Source organism: Lepidochelys olivacea (assembly GCF_965140295.1).
Source record: "Lepidochelys olivacea isolate rLepOli2 genome assembly, chromosome: 21".
Classification (NCBI taxonomy): domain Eukaryota; kingdom Metazoa; phylum Chordata; order Testudines; family Cheloniidae; genus Lepidochelys; species Lepidochelys olivacea.
This window is the reverse complement of record NC_140431.1, coordinates 13267298-13291894: the sequence shown is the minus strand read 5'-3', so window position 1 is coordinate 13291894 and position 24597 is coordinate 13267298. Positions and strand designations below refer to the sequence as shown.

At 51.4% G+C, this 24597-nt stretch overlaps 1 protein-coding gene and 1 long non-coding RNA gene across 2 annotated transcripts in view; one reads left to right on the top strand and one right to left on the bottom strand.

The window, feature by feature from the left end:
- Nucleotides 1-268: 268 nt before the first annotated feature.
- Nucleotides 269-24597, top strand: part of LOC311511201 — a 36187-nt gene continuing 11858 nt past the window's right edge. Inside the window, exons 1-2 of the long non-coding RNA XR_014709212.1 lie at nucleotides 269-756; nucleotides 11429-11536. This is a non-coding gene — a long non-coding RNA (uncharacterized lncRNA). The remainder of the gene's footprint in view (nucleotides 757-11428; nucleotides 11537-24597) is intronic.
- On the bottom strand, nucleotides 9722-24419 carry ALX3 (ALX homeobox 3). Its single transcript, XM_084611597.1, has 4 exons — nucleotides 24144-24419; nucleotides 18536-18664; nucleotides 15130-15491; nucleotides 9722-9842 (listed from the first exon to the last, which is right to left on the bottom strand). Exons 1-3 carry the CDS (start codon nucleotides 24306-24308, stop codon nucleotides 15174-15176), a joined length of 612 nt encoding a protein of 203 aa, XP_084467723.1. The 5' UTR covers nucleotides 24309-24419; the 3' UTR covers nucleotides 9722-9842; nucleotides 15130-15173.

Below are 24597 nucleotides of genomic sequence, written 5' to 3'. Positions count from 1 at the left end.
CTGTCCCCTTTGTGTGGGTTGGGGGTCTCTGGAGTTTGGGGGGTACACAGCCTGTCCCTTTTGTGTGGGATGGGAGTCTCTGGAGTTTGGGGGTACACAGCCCCTCTCCTCTCAGTCTGGGTGGAGTGCTGCAGTCTTGGGGTGAGCTGTGCGGGGGGGCGGGCTGGGAGGAAGTCTAATGGGAAGCAGGTGGAGTCTGTGCAGCTAGCCAGCCCCTCCTAGGCTGGTTAGTGGGGGACAGTTCCAAGTGATGGGCATGCCCTGACGCGGGGGCGTCCTGTCAGGTTCCAGATAAGGCCGAGAAGCAGGTTCTGAGATTACCATTAATATTCATTAAGTGTGAACCGGGCGGTTGTAAAGTGAGCTCTCTGTTCATTTAGCTGTCACTGCGCAAAGAAATATGAGCTGTTCCAGAGCCTGGCTGGAGCTTGGCCAGGAGCAAGGCCTGGCCCCTCTCCTCCCTTCCATCACGGAGCCGGTGCCATGGAGATTCTGCTTAGCTGGAGACACGCGAGCTGCCTCGATTTCTTCTTCGCTGTCTTGTCATCTCTGCTCGCTAGAGACAGGGCCTGGCCTCCAGATTCACCCCACCACCCCCACAGTGCGGTGGTCCAGGTTAACAGCCGTCACGTCTCAGCTACTGTATGTGCATGCAGTGAGAGCGCACCCCTGCTCCCAAGAGCTTAGCTGAAATAGACCAGGCTGCGTCGTCATCCCCCTCTTCCAAAGGGGGAAACCGAGGCACAGAGTGATTCGGTGAGTTGCCCGAGGTCCCAGAGGGAGTCTGGGAGAGCTGGGAACTGAACCCCGGTTTCCTGAGCCCTTGCCTTAACCATGAGGCTACCCTCCTTCTCAGCCTAGATCCGTGGCCTGAGCTCATCTCTGCTGCCCGCCCAACACAATGACGCCCTCGCTTTCCGGCGGCTCCCGGACGATTCCCTGCGCCGAGGCTGCGGTCACCGATGGGCCCAGGGTGGCACCCGGCTGCCTGATGAGAGGGGGAGGGGAGGAGGTGGATGACTTTTCACGGACATTTGCACTCCTGTTCGCTGCGCTCGCACCTTCCCGACGGGGCGGCTGCGTGCGATTCCCACCGGGCCCGATAGCATTTGCATGTAGGTGGGCTCACCCGGTTCTGTGCTGCTGCCCGGCCCGAGGGGGCCGCTCTTCTATGCCCTGCGCATGGGCGGGTCAGGATGGGCGCGCGTGCGAGGGGAAAAACTCCCCTCTAAGGATGGCAAGGGGCCGATGGGTCGCTGCTCTGCCTAAAACAGGAGGCGAAACTCCAAAAGCAGCTCTGCCCAAAGGGGCTGCCGCCTGCCAACTCTTGCGTGGCTTCGGACGGGGTCTGATCTCCCACCACGAGCTTGTGATGAGATGTGTTAAGCTGAAGTGCAGAAGGAGATTTCCTCCTTGGATTGAGAGTCCCCCAGCTCCGTTAGAGACACCCCCACCCCGAGGGCTGGCTTAGCCCATGGGCCTGGAAGCTGCGGCTTCTCTTCCACCCCCCCGGGTTGGAGCTAAGCTGCTGGTGCCGCCTGTCCACAGCTGCTTTGAGTTTCTGCAGCGTTCCAGTCAGAGCTTGTGTGTGCTGGCGGCTGGGATGTATAAACGGCTTTCTGGGAGATTGGAGATGATTCAGCCAGTTATTAATTCTTGGAGTCGGGCCTAAGGCACTCGGCCCGCTTCTCCCTGCTGAATTCCCTAGCCCGGCCGAGATGAAATATCCCCGCTCTCCAAATTATCCAGCTCTCGGCTGGTCAGGGAAGGTTAGGTGCTGTCCATCTGGTACAGATCATGAATCCATCCGGGCCTCCGGTAATGGGGAGGAGAGGGCCCCTTTGTCTTCCACGGGATGTGCAACCGGGATCCCAGGGAGTGTTTAACCCAGCGGTTCTCAAACTGTGGGTCGGGGCCTCAGAGTGGGTCGCGATATTTTAATGGGGTCGCCAGGGCTGGCGTTAGACTTCCTGGGGCTGAAATCGAAGCCTGAGGGCTTCAACTCTGGGCAGCGGGGCTTGGGCTTGGGCTTCAGCCCCGGGCAACAGAGCCCAGGTTACAGGGCCCCAGCCCGGGGCTGTAGTCCTTGGGCTTTGGCCCCTCCAGCCCGGGGCAGCAGGGCTCTGCCAGGCTCAGGCTTCAGTCCCTCCCCTGGGGTTGTGTAGTTACTTTTGTTGTCAGAAGAGGGTCACGGTGCAATAAAGTTTGAGAACCCGCGCTGCCCATACGTGACACCAAGGGCCAGGGTTAGCACACTGGAGAGGCTCCACCTATGACCACCGTGTACATCAAAGGCCTGATCCAAAGCCCCCTCATAGATTGTCACCTGGGGTTTTACCACCATCTTGTCTGTCCCTGGACGTTAAAAGGCCCGTCGACACCAGCATTTGCACCATGGCTAATACGCCAGGCCACTGGCTGAGTTGTTGGCAGAGGGGATTGAACCTGCGCCCTCCAGATCTAAAGCTACGAGCGCCTTCCGCCGGCTCTAAAACACTCCCCTCCGTCAACCAATGCTGTGGCAGCCAAAGCTGGGAGAATAGCTGGTTTCTCTCTTCGCTAGCTGAACAGCAAATGTTGAAACCATGTTTGGAGGAACAAATGTTTTGTTGCATGTAGTGGTTATTTTAAACCTTTTAAAATAATCGAATAAAGCTGAAGGAAAATTTGAAATGACGGGGCGTTTTGAACCAAAAAGTGTGTGTGTGTGTTTTCAACCAGGAAAAACCAGCACAAATTCACGGAACATTTCAGTCGACCTCAATCTGGATTTTTTTTTTTATGAAAAACATTTTAGCTGAAACATATTGCCCAGCCCTATTCAGGGGGTCTAGGTGGGCGTGTTCACACTGCATTGTAAACCTGGGTGTGTGGGACCTGGGCTTGTGGACTCTGTGTTTCCAAGTCGGCCCTTGAGCATCCACACTGCACTGTAAACCTGGGTGTACCATTGTGCACCCAGGTCTCGCAGCCATGCTAACCTGTCCGTACTGTGTTACACAGACCGACTGGCTTGGCCTGTGCCCACACTGCAAAAGGACAGGGCTTGGACCCAAGGCACAGCCGGACTCGAGATCTGACCCACCCCACTAGCAGGGTCCTCAAGCCCTCGTCTTGAGTGCTTGCTGACCCAAGTCAGACTGATTGCTGTGTGGAGGGAAGCTGGGGGTTTGGGCTCAAACCCGAGTCTGGGCTTAGTGTGCAGTGTAGACGTAACCTGTGTGGCCCCAGCTGCCTCTGCCGGGGACAGAGCGCTGCACTGAGTGGATGTGGATTACGCTGCCACCAATGAAGCTGCACCAGGAGTGAATTAAGCATCTGAATTTCCCTAGTGCAGATGTATGATAGTGTATATTACCTGATCCATAAAGGAAGTGAGTCGGTTTACTGCTGCCATCAACAGCTTCTGGTCCTTTAGCTCCAGCTGGAGAGGCTCTGGTCCTTAATTTCTTAAAAGGCCCCAGTTTAATCCCTCTGCTGTGCAAGGGGGTGGTTGTCTCAGAAAAACAGTCCAGAAGTGGAGTGACAGTCCCATTGAAATGCAAGGACTTTCACTTGACTTCATGGTAGTCTGGGCTCCTCAGGACTGGAGTTCCCCACGAGTGGATGCTTCTGTCTCTGGGTGGCATTTTTCTTTCTGAATTTATCTTTAGCTTTTAATCCAGCCAAGGTCCCTGCTCTGAAATGACGGCCCTCTCGCCAAGCCAAGGTATGGAACAGAATCTTCTTGACCTGAGCTCTGTTCTCCTGGCCTGGAAACCCAGACCAGCTTACAGAGTGAAGCAGAACATTTTGGGGTAGGAGGGTGGATTTCGGGTTAAGGGTCTGGCCTGGGACTCAGGGGATCTGAGTATAATTCCCAGTTCTGCCACAGACACACTGTGTGACCATAGGCAAATCACTGAATCTCTCTGGGCCTCGGTCCCCACTGATAAAGTTGTTGTTGTTTCGGGTGTGTTGCTGCCTTCTTTTTGTGCCTCAGTTTCCCCCATCTCCATGCTACAGATGGGCAGAGGTTAGGGATTTACTGCCTGTGTTTCTCCTTGCCACACAAAGTGATTGGCCAGGCCTTGGCCAGTGGTGCCGGAAGAGTTTCAGTTTCTTTAGTGATCTTGTATTTCCCCCAAAAGGGAGAGTTTGCGGGGTGGGGGGGCTGCTGATCTTGGAGCAATGTGGTTGTGTTTATTGGGAACTGGAGCCCTGTGCAGCTTGAATTTATTCCCCTTGTAAAGCCTGCCGGGGTCCTGGCGAGATAAGGTAGGATTGAGTAGTTAATGCTGCAGAAACCACAAGAAAGAGCTCTGGCTTTCATCTCAGCCCAGAGGCTCAGGTAGCGGCAAAGGGAAGCAGACAGGCTACTGGGAGCATTTCTGACACCCACATCCGTCAGGGGGCTATGTGCTTGGGAACTGCAGCTGCAGATGGCCAACCCCAGCCCAGGCCCACTGCACTTCCTTGCGGCATTTCAGTCAGTGGGCCGGGGTCCTTCCCCGTCTCCTCCCCTTTCCTGTCCGGCTCCCGCCAAATTTCCTTTGTCAGTCGAACTCCTGGCCTGGCTCTGCTGACTCTGGATCCCGAGGTCCTTTGGAGAGGCGAGCAAAATGGAAGGGGTGCCTGTATGCCTCTCGCCTCGCTGGCCTGGCTCCCAGGCCTCTGTTCTGTCCACTGCTTTCCAGGTCCTGAAATAGCTCCCAGGAGTCCTAGGGTTAGAGCAGGGGGCTGGGAGCTCAGATTCCTGGACTCCACAGAAGCCAGCAGTCCTCAACCCAGTGCTGACCCCTGGACCACAGTCAGGACTCCTGGGGTCTGTTCCTAAGGTGGTTGCAGATTTTGGTGTGTGATGCTGAGCAAGTCACGTTCCCCCTCTCTGAGTCAGTTTCCCTGTCAATAAAATGGGGACAGTGATATTGTCCTACCTCCTAAGGGGCTGTGAGTCATTAATTAATATTTGCTAAGTGCTTTGAGAGCCTCAATTCCTCATCTGTATGTGGATAGCAGCAATGCCTTTGTCTGTTTAGATTGCAAGCAGGGACAGGGACTGTCACTGTGTGTGCTATGACAGCATATGTATGTACAGCGCCTAGCGCAATGGAGCCCTGATTGCAGTCGAGTACTCTAGGTGCTACCGTAATACAGGTAACGGCCGGGTAAAAAGCAGCAGGGGATGGAGCTGTATTTTATCGGGGTTGCCATGGATTGAAAGGGTTGGATGTGCCCCACTGGGCAGGGACGGGGCGGAGCTGTTTTATGGTGGGATTTGGCTCTGTGGAGAGGTGCTGGATGGGAACAGGGACACTCTAACGAGCATGAAGTTTAAAGGGAAAGGCTCCTCTGGTGTGTGTCCTGAGGGGCAGGGTGATGGGGGAGCCTGGTGCAGCGTGAGGTGTTATCCGCCTTCCAAATAATATTCTGGGAGCTAGATCAGAGTTCACCAGTTCCTCTCCGCTGTAACTGATCCCCCTGGTGCTTTGCGTGGCAACTCCATTCAACACAACCTGTGCGCCTCTCTCTAGTTAAGGGTCAGGCTGCCCTGTGGGATGCGGTCAGAGGACCCCTGATGAGCTGGGCTGCCATAGATGGGGACCCTAAAGCAGGGAAAGGGACTGAAGGCCAGACCCTCAGCTGGTGGGACTCAATGGAGCCCCACTGTAGCCCCGTGGGTTTCATGAGACAGTGCCCCCTCCCCATCTCTGCTCCTACAGTCTCTTCTAGATCCAAAGCGGATCCAGCATTTGTGTGGAGCACACGATGCTCTGAAACAAGTCAGCCAGGATCAGAGCTGGGTGGCTCAGAGCAGCCCCCAGGAACATTCCCTCAGTTAAAACAGCCTCGTTTGTGTCAGTTCCTTTGCTTTACTTTCCCTGCGTGTGTCCACAGATGGCTGCCCCAGGCCGTCTGAGAAAGTGCATGGAAAGTGCTTGTGAGAGCTGGCAGGCATGCGCCTGCTGGTTTCCACAAAGGAAGCATTGGCACCAGGATTCACGAGGGTCGTACCAGCAGGAGTATTTCCCCCGGCATCCTGACAGCTCTTCGGGCGCCATGCAATCAGGGAACAGACACACCAGCAGGGAATGCGGGTGCCCCGTTGTACAGCACGGCTTCCAAACCCCTGGGGCAGGAGGAGTGATACTTGCCTGATCCAGGGAACAACAAGCACGTTGCAGAGATCAGCATCAGCAGGCCGGGCAATTCACCAGCCCCAAATGAGGGGTTCATCCCACTCTAGTTGGGACACCCTCTCTGGGGCTGTGTTTTCCCCTCCACCTTCATGCCGTGTCAGTAACGGGCTCCTGCGGTATGAGGCCCCGGCACCATCCCTCCGCAGTGTGACCCCGCCCCAAGCCAAGCCAGGGCGTGCCTCTTCTTCATTGTGCTCAGAGTGCAGGGTGGACCCAGGAGACGCTGGGGGGGGGGCGCGACATAAATTGGAGCCGTATGCAGGGCGGGGAAGGAATTTTCAGATTGGCGGTGACCTTGGGCTGGGGAGAGGTCTCGCCTTCCTCTGCAGCATGTGGCAGCGGGTCACACACCGGGATTATCTGGGTGTCTCTCACTTCATCAATTCCCTGCCATTGCCGGGGGGGGGGGGCACTGGTGCACCTTGGTCCCTCCTATGCTCTCCCTGCGGCACGGAACAGGTTAGTCTCCTGCGGGCTGTGACATTTCTGGTCTAGTTTCGGTTATTGGGTTTAGTGTGTGGGCACTGGGCGGTGATGGCGGCTGCGATTTACAGGAGATCAGACTAGGTGATCTGGTGGGCCTTTTGGCCTGCAACGCTATGACGGGGTGATCCACGAAGGGCTATACGCAATGGGACAGATGCTCTCAAGCTGCGTCTAGGCAGACAGGGCTGTGGCAGAAACCCCACGTCCTCTGCAAACGCCTGCCCCGTCGACACCTCCGCCACCGTCTGCAGAGCTGCGCGGCTGGAGACTCGCGGGGCCCGTTTTTCACCGGTGACGACAAGGCCGGCCTGGCTGAGCGTGCGCCCGCAAAGGGAGCCGGGCGCCGGGAGTGGCTGAGTGTGAACGCAGAGGCCTCCTCTAGATGAGGTGTCAGGAGAAGCTGAGCACTTCATCACGCCCTGGAAACCCTGCACCCTGATCTCCGTCTCGCTCAGAAACGTTCCCCAGCTGTGGGGCGATCGAGCGCTGCTGGCTGCCTTTATAGCACCGCGGGAGCCGTAAAGATCTCATTGGAAATGTGTTTTATCGTTTACAAATGAATCGCAAAATCTTTGCAGATGTATCGGTCCAAAACGGGCATGCAGTGGACCAGCCAGTGCCGGGGGGGGATTTGGATTCCAGGCCCCACCTCTGGGGGGGTGGGGTTGCTGCCATCGATTGTCTAAAACTTTGGGCAAGTGCTAGGATGCACCAGCCTTGAGGTTACCAGAGGCTTTTAATACCCTTGCTGTGGGGAGAGGGGATTTCTGTGCTTGCTTTGGTGCTGCTAGGCCTGTTTCCATGGTGAGAGACTTCCAGTTTGCAAAGTAGGGGATCTCCTGTAAGGAGAACACAGCCATCTCCAGTTTGGGTCTCCGATATGGGAGAGTGTCTAGAGTGCATGGCAGTCTCCCTCATACAAAGCATGGCTGTAGCCGCACTGGGGTGCCCTATGGGGGAGGTGTTCTGTTGTAGGGTGCAGGAATAGGGCAGCGTTTCTCGGAATAATTTGTATGCCTGGTTAGTGGTGCTCACCATGTTCTGTGTTGAGAAGCCTGCAGAAGCCAGCCAGAGCAGTGGTGTGGCCGGAGCCAGGCCTTGCCTATGTGCATACAATTAGTAAACCTGGTTATTTGGGACCCAGCTGGGCTTGTGCTCTGTCTTTGTATTATGTTTGTTGTCTGAAGAGTAAAAGACACAGACCTGTATAGACGGTAAAGCCAGCAGCTCCCATCTGAGGTTTCCTTTATGGGATCTGTTGTATTTACCAAACTGAATCTCCAGTATTGAGATTTTTGGCTGTCTTCTTTGCAGAATATGACCATCTCCAGCATAGTCTTTCTTATGTGGGCTCTCCGACATGGATGTCCAGCACAGACAGTATGCCTATCCATAGTTGGGGGACTCCTGTATTGGTCTCCCCTATAGAAACTGGAACTGTCATAGAATATCAGGGTCGGAAGGGACCTCAGGAGGTCATCTAGTCCAACCCTCTGCTCAAAATAGGATCAATCCCCAATTTTCGCCCCCCATCCCTAAATGGCCTCCTCAAGGATTGAACTCACAACCTTGGGTTTAGCAGGCCAATGCTCAAACCACTGAGCTATCCCCCAATATAGGACACATACAGTTTCTATAAGAGGGCTCCTGTTTAGAGAATTTTGCTGCCTTCTGTAAGGAGCGTTCTATAGACCAGTATATAGGAGGACTCTGTGTCGTTGAGAGCTCTCCTTCTGGCTTGTGTCCTGAGATTCCTCAGAGGCCTGGTCTACACCTAAAACTTAAGTTGACCTAACTACATTGCTCAGGGGTGTGAAAAATCCACACATATCCTGAGAGATGCAGTTAAGCCAATGTACGCCCCCACTCAGACTGCGCTAGGTGAATGGAAGAATCTGGCGCCTGCCTCTGAGAGAGGTGGATTTACTACAGCGGCAGGAGACCTCTTCCGTTCCTGTAGCGTCTGCACTCCCGCAGCACTGCTGTAGCATTTCTAGTGTCGACACGCTTCCGGCATGGCACGCCCACATATGATATAATCTCACAGAGACCGCTCTGTCGAGCTGGAAGGGTCTCTCTTTGGTCAGTACCCTGGTGCTCCCAGGTGGAGGTGAACTCCCACCAAACATCTGGGCCCGAGCACCCCCAAACTTCTGGGGTTGGAAATCGGGAGCTGGAATCCAGGGCCATGTGTCATGGCCTGGATCCTTCTCAGTTTCTGGATCTGACAACCAGCAGGGAATGGGAAATCAATAAATCCAGAAGACCAAGGGTTTTTTTCAGAGCAAGAATGGGCTCAGAAGGTTCCCAAGCTCAGCATGATTCAGGCAGGTTACACAGAGGGGCTGGCAAACTGATTTGGATGCAATGATAATATTAGACACTTATTGGCAAAATAACCCTCCCAGCTCCCCAGTGGAGGTAGGACATTGTCACGATCCCCCTGGCCAAGTAGGGAAAACGAGGCACAGAGCAGTGACAAGGCCACACAACAAGACAGTGGCAGAACCCAGGAGTCCTGATTCCCATTCCTGAACACTGGTCTGCGCTTTCCCGCCGAAGATCTGCCGGAACCTTTGCCCCAAATCCAAACCAAATCTCTCCAGAAGTTCCAAAGAGTTTGACTGACTATCTCCTCCACTGCTTTTTGTCAGTTTCATGCAGCCTGGAAGAGCGGGGCTGGACTGTGGCCACAAAGGCTGTTCGTGCTGTGATTCCTGATCTGACCGGAAGTAGAGGAAGCAGTAAAAATGGCGTAAGGATGCCTCCTCTGAGGAGACTCCCAGACCGAGACTCCAGTCTTGCAATGAGATGCTCCCAGGCAGCAGGTCCTTGCACCTACGCAGGGTCTGCCTGCGTGCATCTCCGTGCAGGGTCTGTGCCGCCTTCTGCCGCCTCAAGGATTTGGAGGGGACAGAATTGGTTGAGATGCTTTTCTTCGTCTTCTGCTGCTTGGGAGCTCGAGCTCCCACATCCATGAGGCAGGCCTGAGCCAGCTCTGAATTTTCCAGCACAGGTAATAAGCCTCTGAGAGTTCAGCTGTTCCTCCCAGCTCCCCAGATGTCTCTGCGCTCAGAATCTATTAGCGTCGGGTGTTCTCACAAGTTCTTTAGTGCTCTCTGGTTTGGGATGGGCTGGAAGTGCCACGAGAATGGCTTCCCAGGGGATGTTTCAATCCTGTCAAGAACACACAGGCACCAACAATTACAAAACCCACCGCAGGATAATAGTGTGACTTGCACCAGCCTGTTCCATCGGAGGATCTCAAAGCACTTTCTGGAAAGGCAGCTTGGGTTTGTGGATAGTGCCCGGGGTCTGTACGCAAGAGGGCTTACATCCCAGACTCCCTAAGTGGCCTTGGGTAAGTCATTTAGGATGGGCTTTTCAAAGGGATTTAAAGAAAAAAAGCAGTCCCACTCCCACTGAAAATCAATGGTGTTTAGGTCCCTAACTCCCTTAGGTCCCACTGAAAATTCCCCAACCATAAGGTCTCGGTACCACAACATGGCAACAATAAAACTTCCTTTAGGGGGCAAGAGGGTGTCTCTCACTATGGGCAGTGCCTAGCACAATTGGGCCTTGATCTTATCCTGAGCCTTGAGGTGCTACTGTAATATAAACCATTATTATTAATGATAACTTTACCAATATTTATTAACCCTTGTGACAGCTTTGTTTTACCTATTTTATAGATTGGGGAACTGAGGTATGTTGAGGTTAAAGGAGAAATACATTAGGTTTGTGCCTGCTTTTTGCTTCTTTATAAAGAAGCCTGGAAGGCTCCCTAAAAAGGGGAGAGCGGTTGCTTTGTTTACATTTCCCTGTTTTTCCTGGAAGTCTCCCTGGATGATTAGAGAACTGGTGGTGACATGTCATCACGGGTAACAAGGGAGAGAAATCTGATTATCAGAAAAGACAGAAGTGTTTAATAAATATTTCTGTTCTGTATTTGAGGGAAAAAAAGAGATGATGTAGCCATATCACATGATAACACTTTTTCCATTCCACTCGTATCTCATAAGGCTGCTAAACAACAGCTATTAAAATTAGATATTTTTAAATCCGCAGGCCCAGATAACTTGCATCCAAGAATTTTAAAAGAGCTGGCTGAGGAGCTTGCAGGACTGTTAGTGTTGATTTTCAATAAGTTTTGGGGAAGTTCCAGAAGATGGGACGAAAGCTTTAATGTTGTGCCAATTTTTTTAAAGGGTAAACGGGATGACCTGGATAATTATAGGCATATTAGCATGACATAGATCCTGGGCAAAATAATGAAGTCACTGAAATGGGACTTGATTAATAAAAAATTAAAGCAGGGTAATATAATTAATGCAAATATCTCCTTTGGATGAGATTACAAGTTTGGTTGATAAAGGTAATAGTGTTGATCTCATATATGAGAATTCTGTAAGGCATTTTGACTTGGTACCACAAAACAACTAAAAAGATATAAAATTAATATGAGACAAGGTGGTTGAGGTAATATCTCTTATTGGACCAACTTCAGTTGGTCTCACCAATAAAAGATATAATCTCACCCACCTTGTCTTTCTAATATCCTGGGACCAACATGACAACAACAACACAGCATGCATAAAATTAACATGGCACACTTTAAACAGGTTAAAAACTGGCTAACTGATAGGTCTCAAAATGTAACCCCAAACGGTGAATGATTGTTGAACAGATGTGTTTGTAGTGGGGCCCCGCAGGGATCAATTGTTTTCCCGATGCGATTTAACACTTCTTATGTTTTCTTCCAGGTCATCGATAAATCATCACTGATCGTGTTTGCAGATGACACAAAAATTGGGGGAGTGGTAAATAAGGAAGTGGAAAGGTCACTGATACAGAGAGACCTGGATCATTTGGTAAGCTGGTAACAAACAAGCAAACAATATGAGTTTTAATGTGGCTAATGTCATGTAAATGTATCCATCTAGGAACAAAGAATGTAGGCCATAGATATAGGATGTGAGGGGGGGGGGGTCTACCCTCGGAAGCAGTGACTCTGAAAAAGATTTGGGGGTCGTGGTGAACATGAGCGCCCAGTGTGATGCTGTGGCCAAAACGGTGAATGCCATCCTGGGATGCATAAAGAGGGGAATCTTGAGCAGGAGCAGAGAGGTGATTTTACTTCCGTATTTGGCACTGATGTGACCACTGCTGGAATCCTGTGTCCAGTTCTGGTGCCCACAATTCAAGAAGGATGTTGATAAATTGGAGACGGTTCAGAGAAGAGCCATGAGAATTATTAAAGGATTAGAAAACCTGCCTAACAGTGATAGACTCAAAGATCTCCATCTGTTTAGCTTAACGAAGAGAAGGTTAAGGGCTGACTTGATGACAGTTTATAAGCACCTACATGGAGGTGGGGGGAGGGGGCGGATATTTAATAATGGGCTCTTCAATCAAGCAGAGAAAGGTCTAACATGATCCAATGCCTGGAAGTTGAAGGTAGACAAATTCAGGCTGGAGATAAGGCATTCCTTTCTCTCAGTGTTAAAAATGTATCATTGGAATAACTTACCAAGGGTCATGGTGGATTCTTCATCAGACAATTTTTAAATAAAGACTGGATATTTTTCTAGAAGATCTGCTCTGGGCATTATTCTGAGGAAGTTCTCTAGCCTCTAGTTATATAGGAGGTCAGACTAGATTATCTGTCCTTGGAACCTATGAATTCTAAGTGAGCGAAGGAGTGATGAACATTGTTTGTGTTTTTAGTGATACATGTTTACCCCAAACATCTAAGAAACAATTGGGAGAAAACTCTTGTGAAAGATTCAGAATTAAGGGCTGAGAGAGCTTCCAGCCTAATCTCTGAGTATTCCAAGGAGACCCCCAGTAAAACTTGGCATTTCTGATACTTCTCATGTAAAGAATTGGGCTGGAAATGAATTTTTTCCCCATGAAAATTTTTGACTAAAACATTTGTTGTCACATATTTTTGGAATTGTTTTCAGTTTCAATAAAAAAGCCATTTTCCTGTGAAACAATTGTTGTAAACTAAATTTTTTTTTATGAGCTCTAGTAAACCAAAAAAAAGTAGAGACTGAGGGGGGGGATAATTTAAACCCCTCACAAAAAGCATAAAAGGCTGAAACTCATTTTGCCTTTTTGAAGGTTACCTTTAAGTGACTTACTCAAGATCACATAGTGAGTCACTGGCTGTGCCAGGAGTCGATGACTGCGTTATTCAGGAGGTCAAACCAAATGATCTAGAATAGATAATGGACCCTTCTGGGCTTGTAATCTAGAACTAAACCTTGCCCTGTCCCCATCACTGTGCTAGAACCTCGAACCCAGTTCTTCTCTCTGTAAAGGAACCAGACTTTTGTGAACTTCTGGAGTTCGGGTCTGTGCTTTGACAGGCTGTCTCTGCAGTTGTTCCTCTGGGCCTGCTTCAAAGCTGTTGGCTCCCCCTGCGGACGGATGATTAGCTGGGGATGGTTTCTGGGAAGTCCCTTCCGAGGGTGGTGGCTGCAAACGGCTCCAGTCTGCTCTGATAACACAGTGAAGTGTCCCCAGCGGGGTGAATCTTACTGGCATTGCAGGAACCGCCTAGAAGGCACTTGCAGTAACCAATGCACCATGCTAGCATTTCCCCTCCCGGTGGGTTGTTTTAGGCCTTGGCTACACATAAAACTTAGGTCGACCTAGCTGCGTCTCTCAGGGTAGCGACACGGTTCATGCCCGTGAAGTTCCCCTAAACCCCCAGTGTCGACACAGCTAGGTCGAGGGAAGGATTCTGCTGTCAACCTAGCTACTGCCTCGCAGGCCGGTAGATTGACTACATCAGCCGGATGGAGGAAGTGTCTACGTTCTGGTGCTACCATATCTCTGCCATCGGAGCGGCTGTGTAGTGTCGGCATTTTTATTATTGTTGCGTCGGTGGCTGCCTCCTCGAAGCCGAGGGGCGTGCAGCTACCTTTTGTTCAGACTAACAGAGGGAGCAATTAAATACCCTTTGTTTAGTGGGAGTTGAAGCAATAGAAGCCACTGCTTAAGGCACTGACCAGTGTGGCGAGGTCTGAGCTAAGCCACACGGCAGAGGGGTGTTCCTGAAGCCTGGTTGCAAGCACGGGGGCTGGGACATTGATGTTGGTGATCGCTGTACGTGAGTGAAAGGAATGAGAAAGCAGGGAGCAGGTGAGCAGACCGCGAGAGGCGCCATAGGAGTGTGGCCCTGGGAGGAAGCCAAGAGAGAGGACAGCTTTTGGGCAGAGTGCTGGCTGGAGGGGCAGGTGTGGAAATTCTGAGCCAGGAACATTGCCTGCCCCTGCTGCTGTTTGTTCCTGCAGTGTTCAGGAGAAGAGGGCTCTGTGCATTCTTAGTAAACCACCAGGATTGCACCAAAGAATATACCTGGCTCGTAGCATCAATTTTTCCTCCTACTGGAAACGACCCTTACCCAGCAAGGCCTCAGGTGCTGGCTAATGGCTCAGACCAAAGGGAAACCATTCTACTAAGAAATCTCTATCTAAAGCAGCTGCAGTTTGGGAGCAAATCCCCCATCCAGCCCCTGCACACAGGACGAGGCTCGGCTCCCCTCCTCTCCTTCCTGGGCTGGATGTATTTTTGTGGGGGCTTTCGGTGAGGTTATACTTGGGACCCCCCCCCTCCCCTCTCGCTAAGACCAGGGGCAGGTAGCAGAGCACAGCTCAGTAAAAGTGAATAGCAGCAGACTCCAGCGTTCCATGGTAAATGGGGGATCATCACCACCCCACCCCATCAGCTCTTGCCTCTTTCCTTCCCCACCCTGTCCCTGCCCATGGAAGCGCTTGCCGGAGGGGAGTCAGGGCTTTGAAGAAGCGTCTTGGTGCAGTGGATTATGGGAGGAGAATCTCCAGTGGCTTCTCCCACTCAGGAGAAGGGGACATTGGGTTGGGTGGGAACTAAGGGGACAGCTGACTGTGCCATTCCTGGTCCCTTTTCCCTGAAGAAGCGTGTGTGGGTCTGCACTGGATGTTTCCACCCCCTACAATGTCTCAACCCCACCAGTGATGGCCACAGCACAGGTAGGACTCTCCGGCCCACTGGCATTTTACCCTAACAGAGACTGTCTACACAACACGGTGATAAGGTCTTGTCTACACTAGGGTTCCTGCAGTTGCTACCACTGCTTTTGGCTCCCCCTGGAGGCAGCCTGAGTGGGAAGCGTGGGGCAAAAAGGTCCCATTGCAGAGCAAGCCTGAGGGATTCTGGAAGGAGGGAATCAGAGTTGGAATAAGAGCTTTCCAGCCTCTGTAGAAATCTCCTGGGGGCTGACTCCAACACCTCAACGCCAAGACAAGGAGAAAGATGGCCGCTGTGCTCCTCAGTTCGCATTAGCCCTGGGATCCTGTCTGAGGTGCCAGCTGCTTGGCCTGGAGTGCAGGGAGGCTGAAGGGAAGGGAAGAGCACAGACTGGGAGCTCTCTCTACCCCGTGTGGAAAGTTGGCTTCAAAGAGCTGCCTACCACCTGCTGGGTGGGTTGTGTCCTCAGCCGAGCTCCTTCCAGGGTGATCACGTGGTCCAGTTAAGCAGGCTGGCGGGCTCTTTGGATTTCACTCTCAGCGTGACCAGGCCTGGGGACTTGTAGTCGTTGTCCGGCGGGGGCTCAAAGCCGTGGCTGCCGAGGGAAGGGGGGAAGCCGTGGATGGAGTACAGGTTGTTGATCCCGGGGTGTTGGTTGGGAGAACCAGGGATGCCCATGAATCCGGCAATGTTCCCATGGGCATGCGGGTATGGAGACACGCAGGGGGAAGGGATGCTCTCGGGGGGCATGAGGCAGGGTCCTGCAGGGCTCCCCGATCCGGCGCTCGGCCACAGGTTATTCTGCAGCTGAAACAAGGGAAAACAGACAGACAAGGCTGGGTTAGCTGCTGACTGGTCTGGAGGGCGTGCTGTCCCTCCTGCATGCCTGCTGCGGGGGATGGAGTGCAGCTGAGTGCAAGTCAGAATTTCCATCCCAGGGGGAATTCCACTGGTTCAACATCCCAGTTTAATCTTGAACTGACCCCAAACGAAATGTTCTGTTTCCGTTTTCCTAACAACCATCGAAATTTCGAGTCACAAGTGTTAAAATGAGTCCATTCAACATTAAACTATATTCCCATGTGGGGCACGCTGCCTCTTGGGCGTTGCCGTTTGGGTCTGAGAAGGACCTCGGTCTCTCCTGGACGCCTTGGATGGACTACATTTCACATGATACCCCTCCACCAGTGGGGAGATAGTGTGGTATCATAGGAGATTGTGCAGGGGTGTGTACCCCCTCAGAGGCCAATTAACCCATCTGGCTGCACCTGCAGGGTGGGCCAGGCATTATTTAAGATGAAGCCCAGCTGGGGATGGAGCTAAGTGGTAACTAAAGAGAGGAAGCTCAGATCAGAAGAGGCTGCATTGTGAGAGGGAAGAACTGTGCAGTCACTCCCTGGGATTCGAGCGTGGAGAGACTGGAGAGTCAAGAAGGAAGCCCAGAGCGGAAGAGTTGGCCCTGGGATCCCCTCCTGAGTAGAGAAGCCTACTAGGAGGCTGAGAGATATACGGAGCAGGCACAGGGGTGTAACAGGCTCTGGTGATGAGCCCTGATAAAGAGGCAGAAAATCTGGACTTCCAGGGGTCGAGCCCAGGGAGGCGTTCCTCTGAGGAACTGAGCAAGGGAAACTTAGGAGGGATGAAAGGTCAAGCCCGAGAAGTTGGTTTAAGTTTGGGATTTGTTGGGGGATTCCCGAGGAGAATCCTGCCCTGAACGAAGGGTGAATTTAGAGAGGCTGTGGGAGAGGCTACAGTAGGATGAAAGTCCAGGAGACAGCAGTCTGAAGGAGCAGACCTTGGCTGCTGGGATAGGGTCCCTGGACTGGAACCCAGCATAGAAAGTGGGTCTGGGCTTCCCCCACCAGTCACTGGGGAAGGTGGGGAAGCCCCTGAGAAGGGGATATAGACTGCTGGAAGCCCTGAGAAAAGGGTGTATACACCATGTCACCCAGAGCTGGGGGCCAAAGGCCTTTTGTAATGACACTGGACTGTTCTGTGTTGAACTTTCTGTTCCCCTGGAAAGGGTGGAATTAAACCTGACCTGGCTGGAGGGCAGCGTCGCGAGAAGACAGACCCTGCAGGACCAAAGAGAATGTCGGCAGCGGTGCTAGAGGGAAAAGCATTACTACACCATGCCCAGCCACGAGGGGGCGCTCCAGCAGTGAGTTGACCCTTCTACAAAGATGTCATCTGGCCAGGAAAACTGGCCCATAGGAGAGCATGGGGGCATCAGGCCTTCTACCTACAACTCCCGTGAGGCAATGCCCCACAGTAGGGAAATGCTGTTTCAAGTTGAATTGGCCCCAAATAGTTTGTTTCAGTTTTGCTTAACCAAAAATCAGAAAATTTCAGCAAAAAACAAAATTTCCCCGTCGAAAATGTCAAATGTTGTCAAATGTATTCTCCATTGATAAATTGTTGGGAGGGAAAAGGGGCTGTCCGTAAATTACATTGCACAGTAAGGAGTGGCTGGGTCCTTAACTCTGCTCGTTTGTTTCAGTTTTGCAAAATGTTTACAAGGGCTGGGCGGGTCTCGAAAATCAGCAAAAAAGGGTGTTACGTAATTTAAGGACGCAATTTAGGTCTGGTGTTCCCAGGGCATAGGAGAGCCCCGGGGATAACACTGCGAGGAGCGGTGGGTTCCTTGCTACATAACTCCCAATGCCGGAGCTGCACGTTCTTCTGCCCTGGAACATTTGACCCGAACCTGTGAGTGCCCTTAAATCCCACCAACTTTGTGTGATCGGGCACCTAATGAGAGGGCAGAGAGCAGAAATCTTAGAGGGGTCCACTAATTACTGGGTGACATTCAATGGTAGAAATGGTCTTAAGTACTCAGTCAACACTGTCTTTCCAGTGCCCCAGAGTTCTGGTGTGTTTGGATACACGCATTTGGCACTCGAAAACTAGGGGGTCACTCATGAAATTGATCATGCCCACGCTGTATGGGGCTCCAGAGAGAAATGATCACACTCCCAAAGTCCTATTCCAGCATGTGCAGGGGGTGGTGTAAAATCTGGGATGGAGTTTCTGAGAGGGGCCAGGCTTGTCTTTAGTTGACTCTGGCCAGGAGCACTGGGGGACAAGAGAAGTGTCTCCAGGGCATTAGAAAATAGAGCTTAGCCAGTAACTATGATTTTTTTTGTTTGTTCCTGGTGATTTGGCTGAACTGAAGAACAAAAATAAAATAATGTTTTGGGGTCAAATGAACCAGTTTGTTTCATTTTGAAGGTGGGGGGGGGGTTGGTTTTTTACCTGTTAAAATAATTCATAAAAGTAAAATTGGAAACAAAAAGTCATTTTGCATCAAAACGTTTCATTTCAAAAATGTTGAAATGAAATGTTTTGACTTTTTCTGAAAGGTTTGTTTGTTTCTGACTGAAACAATTTGGTGAATTCGATGCGAAATGTTTTGGTCGACCCAAATCTGCATTTTTCAGGGGGAAAAAAATGTTTAATCTGGAAAAATTTCTCCCAGCTGTCTTAGAAATATGAAGGGTGAATGTGAAGGCAGCACCAGTCGGGCTATTCTGCTGTGTTTATCCCTGGTCTGCGGGGCCAAGGGCTTAGGGGGATACTGGGGAAGTGTGAGATTCCCCAGTGAAGCGATTCAAAAGGCTTGGAAATGGGGCGTAATATGGTGTCACTCTGATCTGCTGCATTATTCTCCCTTTATGAGGGAGATTAGGGCCCCCTTGTCTTCTCATTTACATGGTGTCAATCTGAAGTAACTGCATTGATTTGAGTGGAGCTAATCTAGATTTACGCTCATGGACGTGAAATCCTAATTTGGCGCAGCACGTTCTGATGAGGGTGAGGTCTGGCCACTGTTCCTGATTCTGTCTCAGTACCTGAGGGTAGTTTTCAGCCCTGGGCAGGGCAGAGATGTCATAGGTGGCCGCAAAGGGATTTCTCGCCTCCTGGATTTTCCCATAACGTTCTCGTTTCCGCCACTTTGCTCTCCGGTTCTGGAACCAAACCTGGGGGAACAGTGCAAATCCCAGGTGAGCTGAGACTGTCAATCAACACAGAGACACTGAAACAGCCAAGGGTCAGACCCAGCAGGGACCCAACTGAAAGTGATCAACTTTAGACCTATCATGACCTTACGGGGGGGCAGGAGACTGGAGACACCCAAGGAATACAGGGTTTATGTTGGTATCTGTCTGGGCCTTAGGGGGCAGTGCAGTGTCCGGGGTTCCACTGGCATATGGGGTATGGTGTAGCGGACTCTGCCACTTTATTAGCACAAAACTTATTTTGTCTGGTAAGTGGGTTTAGGGGACCCTGCAGTGGAATGTGGGGTACTTGCATGCATTGGTTCCTATCTGAGCTATAAATGGGTCCATATGGTGCATGTGATTTTGGCGAGGGGATGGAGGCACTGGCAGGGTGAGCACTGGGCAAGCTTCCATCTTCCAGTGCACCTCGGTCCTCACCTGGCACCGCGACTGCACCATCCCTATTGCTCTCATTTATGGAGACCATTCGGAGCGCTAGATTCCGTGGTGGTCTCCTGGGTTCATTTCTGGTCCCATTCGGGGTTGGTACAAGACCACCAAACACATTTCCACCCATGGCCTGACAAAAGGATTGAGCCCAAGTCTTACCTTAGCCCAGATGAAACCAGCTAGCCCCAGAAAGTTACCTTCCATTGTGATGTTGGTGATGGGCTGTACAAGCCCCACACCAGGCAAGAAGGGGTTGAAGGAACAGCTTTGGGGTCAGGCATGTCAACCATGGAGGAGAGGAGCCTTAAAAGGGAAAAGCCCAGTTGAAGAGGGCCAAGCCTAGGGAGGTGGACAGATCTCTCCCAACTAGCTCCCAGCAAGAAGCACCACGGAGCCAAAGCTGGCAGAGGGTTACTGCAAATGCTACCCGGAGGATGCTGAGCAGGGCCATGGCTTATCCAGTGTCCCCCCAGAGGAGGGAGACCAGGGATGTGTCTGGGCTATTTTTGCATTGTGTCTGTCTTATGTTACCATTCCCCGAGGGCTGGGGGAAAAGGCCTAGAGGCGGGCCACAGTAGGAAGAAGACTGGGGAAGAAGGAAGAGGTCAGAAGAAGCAGATCTTAGAAGCAGATCTGCTCCAGGGTCCTGGGCTGGAACCCAGACTAGAGGTAGGGAATCCAGTCTCTATAGGCCACCATGGAAAGGCCTGGTGAAGGTCCTGGGCAAGAGCCATAGTTGGCCTAGAGTCGGGCTGGAGCCCTGGCAGAAGGCTGCTGGACTGTTATTGGACTCGTCTCCCCCTTAACTCAGAAGGGGTGAGATTAGAAATTGACCTGGCTGGAGGGCTGAGTCACGGGACCAAGGGCCACTGGCAGACCTGAGGGCTGGTCAGTGCGGGAATGGAGAGGGAAAAACCAACAGCATCATACCCAGCCACAAGGCAACGCACTGGCTGGTGAGTCACTTCGTCAAACTGATCCTTTAAGAGCATGGGCTGTGAGCGGTGGGTTGATACCGAGGCATGGAGCCCTTCGTCTTGTGGCCAGCAGATCTGATGCTGTGCAGATCGGCAGCGTCTGAAAGCCTTTGCCACGATGTGTCTGGTGGCTGTCGGTCCGGTTCCTAGCTGACAGGCATCTACAGCACACAAGGAGCCCTAGTGATACCATCGCTATCTCGCCCCCTTGTTGGCAGTCTCAGAGGTGCCAAGGGTTGAATGGACCATGGAGAGATGACAGCAGTAGGGCTGGTCCCTCCAGTTCATGGCTGAGGCTCATCTGTCAGATGGAGTTTGGAGCAAGCTTATGCTGCTTTCCCTTGCTGTACCTGCTCTCTGGATAACAAAAGGACTTCAGTCTCCAGGGCTGTCTGCCTTTTAACTGGCACTGAATTCAACAGCAGAAAGGAGGAAGATGTCCTTTCTCTCCCATAACATACAGAGCACAGGTTCCTGGGGTGACTACTTATTTTTATATCCTCGTTATGGCCTTGTCTACGCCCACAAATTAAGTTGGCCTAGCTCCATCGCTCAGGGCTGTGAAAAAATTCGCCCCGGTACGACATAGTTAGCTTGATCTTACCCTCACTGTAGGCGCAACGAGGTTGATGGAAGAAGTCTTCCGTCCACCTAGCTACTGCCTTGCAGAGAGGTGAATTAATTACAGTGATGGGGAAACTCTTCCGTTGATGTAGGAAGCACCCACAACGCTGTAGCTGTTCTACTGTAAAATGGACCCACCCTCTGGAAGTAGTCAGATGCTTCCTATGAATAGCTGCAGCCTACAGGCGGTTACCACACACACAACCTCTATTCATGCGTTCCTGGGTCTCAGATTTCCCCAAGCTGCTTCTATTCTGATGTACTCCAGTCCATTAACAGTGAGTATATTCACAGGGGTCTAGCCTTGGCCTGGAGGAACTAGCTGCGGGTTCTCCGTCTGATGGTACAGGCATCACTGTCCTGGGATGCAGTGATGGTGCAAGCCTCGGACGATGACGGCAGTTTGGTGCTATCTAGCAAGATGCTGGTAACGGTGTCTCTGGCAGGCGCTAGAGATGCTGAGGTTTCAGTGGGGCTGTCTCAGGAAGTGCCAGTCTGAGGTTGCTAGCACTTCAGTTACCACCTCAAATAACTGCATTCAGGGGAATTTCCCAAGATAGCATTGCGGGTATCTTCCTATGGGCTTGATGCAGGGAATCACTGGGGGAGGGTCTCTGGCTTTTGCTGTGCAGAAGGTCAGACTAGATGGGCACCTTCTGGGCTTAAAATCTGAGTCTATAGCTAGGAGGGCCTCTCCTTGGCTGACCTCTTTCTGACTCTTCGCTTATTCCACTAGCTGCAGCACTGACTGTTAGAGATGAACCCAAGCCTCAGTCTGAGATCCAGGTGTCCCTGAACCATTCAGATCCAGATTAGAACTTTCTGACCGGCCCCTAACTGTGTAACAGGCCAAACCAAAACCCTGGGACCAAACTCTGGGCCCTTTCAGATCTGGCTCTCCACACCCATCTCACAACGTCCCGTTCCTTTAAACTCTACATCCATTTCTGCCCTGAGCTGGTAAGTCACTTCACCTCCCTGTGCCTCAGTTTACCCACCTGTAAAATGGGAAGAATGCTACTGACCTCCTCTGTAAAGTGCTTTGAGGTCTCTAAATGAAAAGTGCTGTATAAAAACTAGGAATTATTATTATTCTGTCCCCAAAGCAAACAACCGCAGCCTCCTTTCCATCACACTTGCTTCAACTCTCCTTAGTCTCCTCCGACGGCTGCCACCAGGGGACACCACTAGCTTCTCCCCAGAACCCATCCTGCCTCAGAATGTGCTTCCCAGCTAACTCTGTAGCTGTGGCAGGCTGGGTGACAAAGCATATCCTGGTGGAGTCCCCGCATATGAGCGCGGGCTCAGACACACTGGCCTGTTACATCCCCCTCTCCGCTGACGGGACATTCTCCCTCACCCAGCATTACATTTGCAGACTGGCTCGTCCTCTACAGTGATATTTAATAACCAGAGTGGTGAGGCTGCGCGGATTCCTGTCCAGATGTGTGTTCGTAGCTCTGAGCGCCAGTTTCTCCTGTTGCTTTCGATCATCACTCGCACTCACTTCATTTTGCACATTCCTAGAGGCATTCCTGCAAGCCAACTTTTCTGGCTTTCCAGTGTGAGACTGAAACCACATGCCAATGCCTGTGGGGAGAGTTAACCCTGCTGATGTGAAGGGGGTGCCAGAGGAAAAGCTGGGCTGCTCCAAGCTGTATGCCCAGGTCTCCTTGGCGTGGCCTCTCCATTCAGCGAAGGGATAAGTTATCCACTCCAGTCCAGTCCCTATGCATGTCCTGGGGATGCCAGTGGTAGAAACCCTTTAGCTGGGTTGAAAGGTGCTGTATAAATGCAAGATGGTGCTGTTATTAAAAGAAAGACATTGAACAAGAGTTTAAACTTTGTTTGCAGAGTTGTTGTAGCCATGTTGGTCCCAGGATATGAGAGACACAAGGTGGGTGAGGTGTAGTATCCTTTATTGGACGAACTGTTGTTGTTGAAAGAGACAAACTTTGGAGCTACACAGAGCTCCTCTTCAGGTCTGGGAAATTTAAGTATCACAGCTAAATACAAGATGGAACAGCTTGGTAAGCATAAGAATTTAACACATGTTGCAAGAGACCATTCAAGATGAAGAGGGCAATTAACACCTCTACAGTCACAGAACAAAGGAGGGTTAGTGAGTTACAGATTTTTGTTATGAGACGTAAATCCAGTGTCCATGGCTTTTAGCATCTTGCAAAGTTCTGAATTTAAGCTCCCAGGCCTGTCTTTAGAAGGTATTGTGCAGGTGTCCTTTGAGGACTAGGACTGAGAGGTCACCTATAGAGTGGTCGTTTTGTGAAAAGTTTTCACCCACAGGTGACAGGGAGTGTTTCTTTTATGATTTTTCTATGTGAGTTCATTTGAGAGCATAGTGATTGTCTGGTTTCAAGTTGTTGAGGCATTTGATGCAATGGATGAGGTATGCCCCATGTTGTGATAGGCATATGTAGGACCCAGGGACCTTGAAAAGTGTGGTGTGTGTGTGTGTGGGGGGGGGGATTTATCATTGTAGCAGTAGAGATATGTCTGCAGGTTTTGCATCTGTTGTTATGACAGGGTCTAGTGCTGCTTTGACTTGGTGTGTCTTGGTCTGTGAGAAGCTTGCTTCGGATAGTGAGCTTGGTGAGTCTGGGGGGTTGTTTGAAGCCAGAGGAGCGGTTTTAGAGAAGGTTCATGGGTTCAGAGTGGGTTCAGGATGTGGTCCCTGTCGATTATGGGCTTGAAGTTGTTTGACGATACCCTGTGTGGGTTCCAGAAATTGGTCCAATAAAAGATATTACGGAGGGTGGAATGTGGCAGAAGTTTAACAGCAGACCCTACAGGAATGCTTCTTGGCCTTTTAGGAAAAGAGGTAAAGATGGCTTTCATAGCCATCTGAGAATACAGGCGGACTTCAGGGAGAAAGGCTTGTGCCTAGGTCCAGTACAATGCCGAGCACTTTAGAACATGAGACGATTGCTAGAGAAAGATCGGTTACAATGTAATTATTCCGACTGGAATTTGCCCTGGACGCTGGGATTAACCAGCCTTCTCTAGGCCAAAATACCACAATGGGATATTTAATGGGCCCAAATGGCCGTGGCTCCCTCCATTTTACAAAGCTGGTACTCCAGCAGACAGCGCCCTATAGCACCAGGCTGTGTTCGTTTCAGAGACAGAAGAAGGAACACCGACACTATGTAAGCATCTCTTGGCAATCTTCCAATCCAAGTACCAACCTGGCCTGCCCCTGCTTGGCTTGTACAATCCCAGGTGAAGTGATTAGTAGGGTGGCAAAGGCCACTTTACTTTGTGGAAAGGAGCAGGGGGCCTTGCAGAAATCATAGAAGATCAGGGTTGGAAGGGACCTCAGGAGGTCATCTCGTCCAACCCCCTGCTCAAAGCAGGACCAATCCCCTGCCTGCCCCTCGTTCTCTTACCTGGACCCTGGCTTCTGTTAGGTCTGTCCTCAGTGCCAGCTGCTCCCTGGCATACACATCGGGGTAATGGGTTTTCTGGAAGACCTTCTCCAGCTCTTCCAGTTGGAAGGTGCTGAAGGTCGTCCTGTTCCTTCTCTTCTTGTTCTTGTTCTTGGTTAGCTCCATGGCGTCAGTGAGCTCGGGGGAGATGTGCTCCCTCAAGCTGCCCAGAGAAGCAGCCGGGGAGCAGCTGAGATCAGGGGCTTCTTCCAGCTGGGCTCTGCAGTCTGTGGGCACGGGGTGGTACCCCTGCCCTTTGGCGCTTTTCGTTCCAGCTGCAGTGGGAACACACAGAGCAGTGGGTTAAGGAATCACAGAGCCATGATGTTGCTTGCTTCCCCTACCCCTCAAACGTTGCTCTCTGTGGATGTTCTAAACTATTCCGGACCCAGGAGCTTGGCTGCTGGCTCTGAAT